Source organism: Uloborus diversus, chromosome 6 (genome assembly GCF_026930045.1).
Source record: "Uloborus diversus isolate 005 chromosome 6, Udiv.v.3.1, whole genome shotgun sequence".
In the NCBI taxonomy this organism is placed as follows: domain Eukaryota; kingdom Metazoa; phylum Arthropoda; class Arachnida; order Araneae; family Uloboridae; genus Uloborus; species Uloborus diversus.
In genome coordinates, this window is record NC_072736.1 from 11,413,199 (window position 1) to 11,425,679 (window position 12,481).

Sequence of the window (12,481 nt, forward strand, 5' to 3'; positions counted from 1 at the left end):
ATTCCTTATTTAAATCATGTGAAAGATTGCTTTTGCAAAATACATACCGGGTGGCACAGCGGATCATGTTTGAAACAAATGAAAAAATAAAAACAAACAAGAGACATGAGAAGAATTTAATGACGTATATTGAAAGGACATATTGGGCTATTAATGATATAGAGGTTCGAAGTGACTGCCATCTTTAACAAGGACTGCAGTTAGGCGGTTCTGGAATCTAACCATTACTCGTGAGTGGGCCTCAATGTCAATCGTCTCGACAGCAGTTGTAATGACGGTTTTCAGTTCTGAAAGATCTGTAGGACTTGTCGCCACACTTTGCTCTTCAAATAACCCCATAGGTAATAATCGCAGGGGTGCAGATCTGGTGAATATGGGGGCCATTTTATACCACTTTGGAAGTGCGATGGGTAATCTATCCGAATGATTCAATCGCTTATTTTTCTCGAAAACATCCGTCGTACAATGTAGTCCTGCTCCATCCTGCATAAACCAATGACCTTGGACCAAGTCATTACCATGAAGAAAAGGGATGAACTCCTCGTCGAGTAACTTTCTGTATTTCGCCGCATTTCGAGTTCCATCGATGAAAATAGGGGCCAATTCTTGTTGTGGAGCTTCTCCTGCCATGCTAGTTGAACTGCCTTCACATTTTCATCACATCTGGCTATTTGTAGCACAATAAATATGCGAACTCCCATCGGATATTTGTTCATTTTTACTAACGAGAATCACACGCTAAAGCACACCGCACACTGAAGGAACATCACATTTACAATTTCCCACTCAACGGAGCATGGGCACCAAGTTTGGCTTCACTCACGTGCACCTAGTGCCATCTATTGGAGTTGGTTTCAAACATTACCCTCTGGGCCACCCGGTATGAATAAACAGAGAATACCACTATACTAATCAGAATTCTTTCACATTTTTACAATTTATCAAACAAATAAGAAATATTCTGCTGTAGGTGGTAAAGGGCATTAACTGCAAAATTAGCATTTCTTTCTTTCTTTTTTGCATTTTTGTCATCTGAAGAACTTTAGCTTTATTCTACAAGCTTGGTTATTCGTTAAACGCTGAAAATAAAACCCAAAAAAAAAAGCTTCAAATTCTAACATTTCATTATTGTTAGTATGGAATCCAAAACGCACCTCTTCAAATACCTCAAAAACTTATTTCTGCAGATATTGCGCTTTATCATCCCACGGCAGTATTAATGTTGTAATCTAGTAATTCGATATTTTTTCACGTAACACATCCAGAAATATGTAGCATCTCCTTCAAAATAAATTTTCGAAAAAAAAAATTCTTGCTCAAGTTTTGAAGGCAGGACATACAATGTTAAACTACTGTGCAGCATAACTTTGATTTAACGGTACCCGATTTCCACAATTTCATGATCTGGACCGGGTTTAGCTGCATAGAATGTATATACTCTTCGATTTAACAATATATACTTTTTTGACGATATGTGACTTTTTTGTTTAAGAAAATATCCTAATCCAAAAAAGATGTCTTGAAATGCTCCGAAAATCAGGGCAGACAATAGCAAATACATTAACTATATTAGAAAAATATAATCTGTCAATAAAATTATTGAAACAATATGACACAACATAGTCAGACTGAATTTTATAATCAACGTTTAAAATTTCAAGTGAAGACTGAAATAGATCAAGTGAGTTTGCAATAGATCAAAGTAATACTGCAGTAGCACTGTTACACAAATTTGTTAAAAACCGTTTTTACACCTATTCAACAATATCATTTGATTGTAGTTTAGGTAGGCAGCCCATGGTAGAAAAAATTTTGATACTTGAAATTTTGGCACAATCACCAAACTTTCCGATATTGTTTCATTCTTGGAAGATTGATAATGCCCAAAAAATTGTGTATTGTTAATATAGTTATTATGAACAGATCTTTGAAGTCAAGAGATGGGCAAGTTTAGATAGTCAAGCAATCCAAATGAAGATACAGAAGACCCTCGTTTTACGCGGGTTTATTTTACACAGTTTCGATTACACGAGGTTTAAGATTTGACACCTTTATTTTATTTTACAAAGATGAGTTTTGGTTTTATGCGGATGAGGCAATGCAAACAGATAACATTTTCCCCTCTTTCAAAATCCAAACTCCTAAAGATTGCAGATTACATGTAATCAACTGCATTTTGGATTGCTAATAATCAAGCTTGGGCCATTGGAGACATTTTATGCGATTGGTTCCAGAGCTCTTCCCAGAAGTAAAAGTTATTAAACTCATTCAGTTCAGAACTCACTGGCAGAAGAGCTTTTAGGAGTGACAAAGGAGGACAAAACCTACAAGGATACCCACGTCGGTAACGCACAACTAAAAACGTTTACATTGAAAAATTTGAGCCATTCCTAGACAAAAGAAATGATCTTTCTGATTTGTTAGTGCAGGAAGAGTCTATCATGGAAATGCCGCAAGTGATCATGGATGCGTCAATGTTCTGCAAAGAATTATAGAGAAACATTCTTAATGATTACAAAAGACTATTATAGCAAGCTCCTCTTTATAAATAGGACACAAAATTAATTTATGTTTTCTTTATACATGTTGTGCATAAAAGTCACTATAAGTACACAATAAACTTATTATACAATTAGTCATCACTAAAGAATGAAGTATTTTGTTATCTATGGAACCAAACTCCTATTTCAACACTAGTATTGGGTCTCAATTTACGCAGCATTTCCGTGGAACGTAACCCACGCGTAAAACGAAGGTCTATTGTATTTTGAAGGCAAGACGAGTGAGTGAAATACTGACAATAGGGAGATTCTCGAAAAAATGTCGCGTCCGTAAAACTAAGTTTTTTATTTTTTCCAGATAACCAAAGCCTTTAAAAAAAGAATGCTGTTGGGGAATAATACATGCTTTAACATGCTATCAAAGCATAACAGTTAATCCCAACTTTAATTAATGTTAAATATGGTAGTTTCTGGGGGTTGATGAGCGATAACGAGCAGGGGACAGTAGCCCTAAGTAGATTAATTAACTTAACTTTACCAGCAACTTTGAAGTTTTTTTGAGCAAATCGCACCTTCTAGTGATTGCCTGGTACCAAATGCCTCCCTTCCTAATTGCTTGAAAAAACTATAACTTGACTATAGTTAAAACTGATATTAATGAAAACAAAAAATCTTAATTTAAATTTGATGTAAAATGTATGTGATAAAGTAATTTCATCCAATCACTCTTTAAAAAAAACAAGGAGTGCAGAGGGAACTCCTGAACTTTAATTTATTTCCTGTTGTGACTTGGGATTTATTGTCTAAACTCGTAAAAATTAGTTTCTGATATGTTTTCAATTTCGATATTTGTTAGCTTTTAACTATTATTTTGTCTTTTAAATACTCATTGCTCCCCAATTGCCCACTTGAAGAGCCAAATTGCACATTTGGGGGCAATCGCCCCCAGGTTGGGAACCACTGAACTTTATTATAGGAAAAACAAAAGATAACAATAATAAATTTGAAACTTACAGATCCAATCAGTCCAGCTCGAATAAATGAGGTCTTGACATCAATTTTTCCGAACAAAAATGGATTGACGTAAACACCATCATAAAAATTTCCAATCAATGGTACTGTAAAAGACGTATGAAATTAGTAAAAAATTGCTCAATCAACAGCCTGAGATAAGAAAAGAGCATTCTATCTTATTCATTTGTTTATATAATATTTTAAGTCACCAATAAGTCACCAAAGAGCGCATAGCTGTTTTAAGGACAATAATTAACATTGAATAATTAAAAATGTCTTTTGCAAATTCTACAAAATCTGAACTCATGCTCAACAGTTCTTTTTGTATAATTTCAATCAAGGACGGATAGAAGGGAGGAGCGATCGCCCCTCCCTTGAGGGGCCTTGCAATGGCAATCCGAATATTTTTTTCTGAATTTTGGTCATAAAATGAAAGTGTCTGCCATCTTTGATATGACGTTCAGGAGAGGAATCAGGTTTGAATCTCCTTCTTGGACATTTTCCGAAACAATAATTTTAGATGATCTTGAGTGATTTTAGAAGGGAGGGGGAGGGGTTTGGAGGCCTTTCGCAGTGCAATTCTTAAAATGCAAACCTTAAAGACAGGATTGTAGATTTCTCAGGTAAAGTCCGAAAAGGATTCAGTGATTTCTTCTGGTATGAGTAAGTGAAATGTTAGAATATCTGCAATGATGTTAGGGGAGTTGTTTTAAAATATTCCCTTGGAATTTTTACGAAACTGAACTTCTAAAAAGCGATTTTAGAACACTCTATCAACTGAGAAAAAAAAAGGAATAGGTTTGGGGATCTCCTTGACAAAATCTCTGGGGTCTCTACATTTTTAAAACTAAAATATAAAGATCCCAGAGTGAGTAAAAATGATGAGTCATCTCCCCCCTCCCCTCAAGAAGGTGTAAAACAGATACTTATAGTACAGATATGAAGAAGAAAAAAAACGATCACCCCTCCTTCAGAAATTTCTTGATCTGTCCTTGATTTCAATTTTTATCATACACGATGACTAGCATTGCTCGAAAATTATACTGCTTGACATGCACAGGGCATGTAAAAATTCCGATTGGGCATGAATCTTTTATCTTTATATGCCTGGCTGGGCATGTGATTATTATATATTTTTGATCAAGTATCGGTAATCTTAATGATCTATGTACAACTTATTCTACTTTTTTTTGTTTTGTTTTATATTAAAACAGTACTTGATTTAGGTGTAATTTTTTGTCTGATTAATGCTATGTACGACAAATTCAAAAAATTTTATTATTATACAATAGAAAAAAACAGGGCATTTAAAAAGTTTATTTAAGCACATAACTTTTTTTTTTAATTCACAGCAGGGCATGTAAAACTTTTATGAATTTTCTAGTCCTGTTGACTAGACAAATTTTTAACAAAAAATGTGCATAAGCACAATATTCTTCAGAATTTAAATTCTTATGTAGAAAGAATTTTGTGTAAACATCACAAAGTCAAAAATCTAGCCTCCTACAGACTGCGGCAATATTAAGTAACTTTTGGCGAATTTTATATCGTTAGCATTTTGTACACCACAAAACTAATACTTTTGACTGATAAGCAATACAAAGTAAACAGTAATTTTACCTTTTTTTTAAGGTATAAAATTTTTTTACAGCAGTGACTCTTAACCATTGGTACGATGGACCGGCACCGTTTTGCAGTAAAATGACCACACCTCAACAGAATTTTTGCTCTCCCTCGTTAAAAAAAATTTCTTACTCAAAAAAAAAAAGAAAGAAAGAAAACATAAAAATAACGTTAATAATAACCAACCTTTTTATACTCGAGGGCTGCACCTTATACTAAGATGAATCTTGCGGGACAACATTCTCTCTTTAGATAGCAATGGGAAAAAATTACTTTAATTGATGTGAAGTTTCCAACTGTTTTTACTTCCTTTTACAAAAAAGGAAGTATTGTATTCGCGAAAAAATTTTCACTCAAAAATCGGTCTTAATTTTTATTTTGCTTTCCCACAAATGAACGTTGAGTTTTTCTTTTTTTTTGACCCCACCACACGTGGATATATGTCTAGGAACATACAGACACCAGAAATATCCATTTTCACGATCCCTGAGTTAATTACAACAAGTTTTCTTGTGACCTCCATATGTACGTATGTATCTCGAAATAACTCGAAAACGGTATGTCCTAAAAGTTGAAATTTGGTACGTAGACTCCTAGTAAGGTCTAGTTGTGCATCTTCCCTTTAAGTTGCATTCGGATGTTCCTAAGGAGGTCTTTTACACCTTTTTGAGGGGAAATCACTGTTAATTTCAATGCTAACTCAAATGGTGTTATAATTTGTCAAAAACTTGGAGATAAATCGCCAAGCTTTTGGCCGCCAAGTTTTGTCGCCAACTTGGCGATTTTTTTTTTTTTTAATTTTCAAATTTGGTTTTCATTTGGCCAATGTTGGTGATATTTAAAGAGTTAACCACTGAATCACATTAAAATTACCAATGATGGGGAAATACATCTGTGTAAAACATTTTTTTTCTTCGGTTCGCAAGAAACTAGGGGTGAAAATATTTAGTGTTTCCTTGCTTACTCCAAGGCGCTATTATCATTAAATTCGCGTAAAAGGAAGTCATGTGATGCACACATTAGCTTGTTTAGATATGAATTTCAGACTATTTGTAGCCAAATTTGCAACTATCATTCCTAATAGAAAATGAAGGTGGGTGCCACTGCTATACATCACTTTGCGAATTTTTAGATTAATTTTATAATTTTTCAGCAGTGTTTTATAACTTGTGTATATTTTTATGATATTTGCTTGTCTTAAGCTTTGAATATATTTTTTAAACAGTTCTTTAATACCAAGTAAAGTTTTATTCCTATATTTATTTATTCACTTACTACAATTATTACACTGTAAAAAACAAAACCAAAAACATCGGTCATTCTCAAAACAATTTATATTTCGCTGTTTTTAACTGTCCCCAAGTTTTTTTTTTTTTTTTTTTTTTTTTTTTTTTGTAAAAAAAAGGAAAGAAAAAAAATTGAAAAGCTTCAGCTGTCTCTAAAAAAAAATCATATGCTATTAATGGTTCGCAAACACAAGGTTTTATTTTTCCTTGCTTGCGAGAAAAAGACAAAAAAAAAAGAAAGAAAAGGAAAAAAAAAGCAAAAAAAAAAACTTTTCGAATTTTCAAAATTAATTTGAATTCTGAAAATTTGAATTCAAATTATGTTTTTCGCAATCACGAGTTGCGACAGGGCCCTACTCATTGGGGGCTATTGTCTCTAGAAACAGCTCCTGTCCCCCCAAGCCTACCCCTCCTCCTAGGCGGTAACGTGTGTATAGTTGTGTGTGTGCGTGCAGGCGTGTGTGTATATGTAGGCACGCGTGCTTGCATGTGTAGGCTTGTGTGTGTGTGCATAGATCTGTGTGTATGCACGTAGGCATGTGTGTAAAGGCTTGTGTGTGTGTGTGAGCGCACATGTGTGTTGGACATGGACGCCTCCAACCAGGAGAAGCGTATAGCTCAGGACCGGAGCAGCCGCGCCGCCTGCAGAGGCCGGTGGGCGGTGGTGCTGATGTCCCTGGTCCAAGCTGAAAAAGGAACCAGACGCCAAGGACGGTCAAATGAAAAAATCATTACAATTTTATCTTTTTTTGCCAAAATATTTGAGATTGTTAGATAGAATCATTTATTGCACAGATGAAAGATCAATTTGAATATATTTGCTTCAGTCCTTTGATAATATCATCCAACAACTACAGTTATTTAGGGTACAAGCACCGCATTTGAAAAATCACTGCACCTCTAAAAAAGTTATGAAAATATTTTTTAATGCACAGATATGCCGCAGCTGAACACCATGATTTACGCAACCATGGCATACCAGGTACATGTGGGGGGGGGGGGGGATTTGCGAGATATCAAGAGTTTCAAGATAAGGCTGTAGATATCAAGATTTTAAACTGTATTGTAATTGTATTACATTCAAATTACATTGTTAAGACACTTTATATTGACATTAAGCTAACATTTTACAAATTACAGGTGAACAAACAAATGAAATTTGTAAATAAGTTACTTACTTTTACTATACTTATCTCCATTTCCTTTGATAAGTGATACAATATGAATGATCAATGCACAGCTTACACAGTAAATGAGGGAGCTTAATGAAATACTTTTAAACTTATCATATCCCCAATTCGAATAGACACCAAAATATGATGCAGCTGAAAATGCTATGATAGCAATCACCAAACAAAACAAACCTAGAATAAAAAGATGAACAAAATTAATTTAGCTTTAATACAGTCAACTCTGTAATATCTAATGAGGTATTAATTTAAAAAAAAATACTCTAAATAAACAAAAATCTTTTTTTTATTAAAAAGAAATTTTAATATGGATGTTAAATACATGGAAAAGTAATTTTTAGGTAATGTGACTGGAAAATGATTGCAAACTTTTTTAAGTCACTACTTTTTGATACTCCAAGTTATTTTGGTTCCTTAGTTTTCCAACATTTCTGCTACATAACACCAAAAGATGAAATGCAGCAGCAAAATGAAAACAAACTGAGAGTGTCACTAAAGGACAAGTTTGATATAATGCAAAAAAACGATTTTTAAGTTAGTAAAGAATGTTCTATAATAAAATAGCATTATGGAGAGATGACATTTCCGGGCTTATTGGCCGTGGTCTTATTGGAGTAGAAATTCCAGACGTTTCGGCTTGCTTTGCTGCAGCCATCATCAGAGGTTTGAGTTTGGTGAGACTGATTCCTGGCTTCGGTGGCTCCGGTATTTAAGCAAACTGCTGCTGGTCCTGATTGGGAGGCGTTCTCAAGCCGCTGGTGGAATAAGGTTCCTGATTGGATGAGATTCAAGCCACTGGGTGATCCTGGTATTGGATGGGATTCACAAGCTGTGGTGGCTACCCGTTTCTGATTGGATGGGACCACACCACAGTATGTTTTAGACTGTTGTGGCGAGGGGATCTAAGGGCAGGGTGCCATGTTTTTGGTAAATTGAAATTCTCCTCTTTTCTGTTGAAATTAAAGGGGTGTTTGAAAATTTCTATAGCTTTGCGATGAAGACGGGCAAAGTAATGAGATGTTGTAACCAAGATTTCTGTGTCTTTAAATTTGATGTTGTGTACTCCTTGTTGGCTGTGTTTGACTACGGCCTGACTTATCAGTTTCCAAAACAGCAATGACGAACATACTCAGAAAGGCGTGTCTTGATGCTGCGCTTCGTAGTTCCGACATAAACTGATCCACAGGAGCACGGAATTTTGTAAACTCCAGATGTGGAGAAAGGGTCACGGGGGTCCTTCAGCGGGCGATAACAATTCCTAAGTTGAGTGGTGGGCTGCTGAGTGGTGGCCCGTGATCCTTTCTCCACATCTGGAGTTTACAAAACTCCGTGCTCCTGTGGATCAGTTTCATAAAATCTTCATATTTTCCTAAAATATGATTGTTTTTATTACAAATAGTAATAACAAACCAAATAAACCCAGTTTAAACCAAAACAACCATCTTTTTTTTTTTTTTTTGTTTTTTTTCAAAAAAAAGAAAAACATTTTTATACCAATGCTGCACAGGGATAGGTTTGGGGATCTGACTGGCCAACGCATAAAGGGCAAATCACACCATGTGCATGGCATATCCAGCGTTGCGAAATGTCAGTGGTGCAGCGAAGTGGGGGGGGGAGGGTAAAAAGGTCTTAGTTTTGACATTGGTACAGTAGAGATGAGTTCAGGCTCATTTTTGAGAGCCTGGGCCTGCCCAATCCCGAAAATTTGTAACCAAGGTCGGGTGATATTGTTTCAGACCAAAATCCCAGCACGACCCGAGCTTGAAGGAAACTTTCTAGTATCAAAAACCGTGCCTTCTACAGTCTGACATGATCTCTCTGGTAATGAAAAAAGTTATGTCAAATGTTCTTCATTATCAGAAGTTTCTAAATTTTCGCAAAATGCTTCACTTTAAATGCAACATTGTATGACAGATTGCAATAGTAATCGCAAAAAAAGTATTATAAATAACCATTAGTTTATTTTGTTTTGTTTTTTTGGTTAAATTTTCACATTGAGTGAACTTATTTAAATGTTCCTTTAATTTTCTCACAGTAGGAAAATGTTTATTTGCTTTAAATTTGTTTGGAGGCTGAGGATTGAATATCTTTGCTTGAGTCCGAGCCCACCCGAGCCTAAAACCTATTTTCGGTTCTAGAGCCCAAGCCCGCTTCGTGTCCGGCCTCAGGCTGTTGGGCCCTGGCTGAGCCCGTCTCATCTCTACACATGGGCGGATTCAGAGGGGGGCATGGGGGGCCATGCCCCCCCCTGAGAATTTTTCTAGTTTAAAAAAAAAACCTTTTTTGAGCATAAATGCAAAAAACTTCCCTTATAATGCATACAAAGTCTAACAATAAGGAAACAATGAGAGGGGGGCCTTTGCTACTCTGAGAAAATTTCAAAAATAGTTAAAAATCGTTTTCAGAGTTGAATATTAAAAAAAATCCTTATTATTGCTCAAAGTCTAACATGAATATAAAAACAACGCCAAGGAGCCATAAAAGCACACTGGAGGAAGTTTCAAGTATAGTTTTTTAAGCCTCTTTCCTCGATTAAATTGAAAAAAAAAATTCATTGTAATTCATGTGAAGTCTAACATGAATGGAAACAATGCGAGAGGGAAGGCATGGCCACCCCACAAAAATTTCAAAAATATCAAGTGTATAACAAATATTTGAGTTCATTGTTCATTTAGCACTTATGACCACGGTGTCTCCCACAAAGCGAGCAAGAATACTCGGATGGTTTCCGGTCTCTTTGGAAGGTATGCATATTTTTTTGCTATGTCAGAAAAAAAAATAACCAGGATTTTGAAATCTAGAAAAAAATTCTGTCTAGTTTCATATGTAATTCGATATAAAAATATGGTATTTTGAGAAATAGATAGATTCACACCCCCCGACAAGCCAATATCTCGCTACTGGATAAAAGGAAAACTATTTTTTCAGTATTTAATGGTAAGTTATTTTAGTAATTAACATCTACACATATTAACTATATTGTATGCAATACTAAGTTGAAACTAAAGAAAATTCCGATTTTAGAAAAAAACATAAGCGCAATTAGATTTGAAGATTTTGTATGATATAACGCTTTTGTGTTGTTCTTTTTCATATTTTAAATGTGTTTCATTTCAAAAACTTATTTTTTCCAATTTTCAAACTAAAAGTATGAATTTTGCTTACAAATTTACGTTGCAAAAAACCTACGCTTATGTACATTGGAAATAAAAGCAGCTCCTAATTTAAGATTCAAAGAAACGTGTACAGAAATTTTTAAAGAAACACGTTCTATGTATAGATTATTTTAAAAATATTTTTTTACTAGCCTGTCAATAGAATTACTACCTGTTTTAATATTCCATCCGAACAGACAGACGAAAATTTGTTAATAAAAAGTTAATAATAAAATACATTTAATGATTGTGCATTAAGTTAAAGTTAGATTTAAGTTTCAACCTGGCTTTATGCTGTGCTATGTAATTATTCTTCATTCCCTTTTTAATATGGGACCCTCCAAACCACTCCTCTTGCTAATATTACCAAAGATCGTCTACAAACCGCATTTAAAAAAGTAACTTGTAAAGGTTTCCAGGGGAGAGTTCTCCACCTTTCCTTCTCGCCAACATCGTTCAAGATCGGCCTAAATTTTGTTTTAAGTGCCTGAGTTTCAAAATGTTTCCGAGGGAGAACTCTTAATTGCGTCAATAAAAGTTTTCAAGAATTACGTTTTTGGAGCTTCAGTTTCAAAAACTGCTGGTCCTCAAAGAGTTACTCATGAATCATGGATTGCCTACATTTCTAATTTAAAGAGTTCAATTTTGAAAAAATTTTGGGAGTGGACCTCAGAATCTCTTCAACCCCTAACCTTACGAAAGATAGTCTAGAATTCGTTTTGAAGTCGATAAATTAAAAAAATTCCTGGGATGGGCCTTTTAATCTCTCCTCCCCTTAACATCACCAAAAATCATCTAAAACATCCTTTTTAGAGCTACAATTTCAAGCGCTCCAAACCTCTTCTCCCCTACCATTACCAAAGTACCAAAGATAACTAGTGTCATGTTGCGCGCGATTAATTTTGTGAAATCATACGAAAACCAAAGAGAAAGCGATTTTAGGCCGTGGAAGTGGAAGCATCGCTGCCGCGCATAACCTCAGACCAACGACTGCCTTGAATGCCCAAGAACAAAAATTTAAAAGAGACTTACCCGGGGGTGGTGTTTGTTGACGATAGAAAACACAAAATTAATTACCACACATTCTTTATTCTACGTTACTTCCAAGCAGACATGAAGACAGGCACTAGGCATGGTGATCACCAGAACATTTCACATAGTAAAAATACAATTGCGAGGAATCCAGACTTAAGAGTTCATGAATGGAGCTGGGTTTTGTTGCTAAGTTCGTTAACGATAAAAAAAAAGTAGAGTTCACGCGGAGGGTGGTGGAATATTTAAATTGAAATGGACGAAGGACGTACAGTTCGCTATGAATATGGTGGGATGTTATCGAGGGATGGCTTTTGATAAAAAAAAAATGTCCGTTGCAGGCCGATGTACGTTGAGGCGAAAATGGTGCAGGCTGTAATCACCATGGTGACAACGTTGAGCTCGTCACACGCTTAAAAAGGAATCAGGATACATTCAAGGTAATTGCGGATCCATGCCGTCACGTCATGGTATGTAGATCATCGAAGAAGTAGTTACATTAAGGGGACGATTCAGGTGCACTCTGCGTGCCGCCATCGGACGCCATCATTCAAACAGGTGATGGATCATCAATGCACTCATCTTCAGCTGCGACGAAGTACGGTCTTGATTAATATATTTTAAACATATATGAAAAAATGAAACGTTCACCTCATGTTGAGGTTATTAACGATTTTGCG

At 35.3% G+C, this 12,481-nt stretch overlaps 1 protein-coding gene across 1 annotated transcript in view; it reads right to left on the reverse strand.

Moving 5' to 3' along the window:
- The window catches only part of LOC129224031 (uncharacterized), a 60,596-nt gene that overhangs the window by 13,617 nt on the left and 34,498 nt on the right, over positions 1-12,481 (reverse strand). The window contains exons 6-7 of the mRNA XM_054858428.1: positions 7,603-7,788; positions 3,516-3,619 (exon numbers count right to left, since the gene is read on the reverse strand). Coding sequence (XP_054714403.1) covers positions 3,516-3,619; positions 7,603-7,788 — 290 coding nt within the window. The remainder of the gene's footprint in view (positions 1-3,515; positions 3,620-7,602; positions 7,789-12,481) is intronic.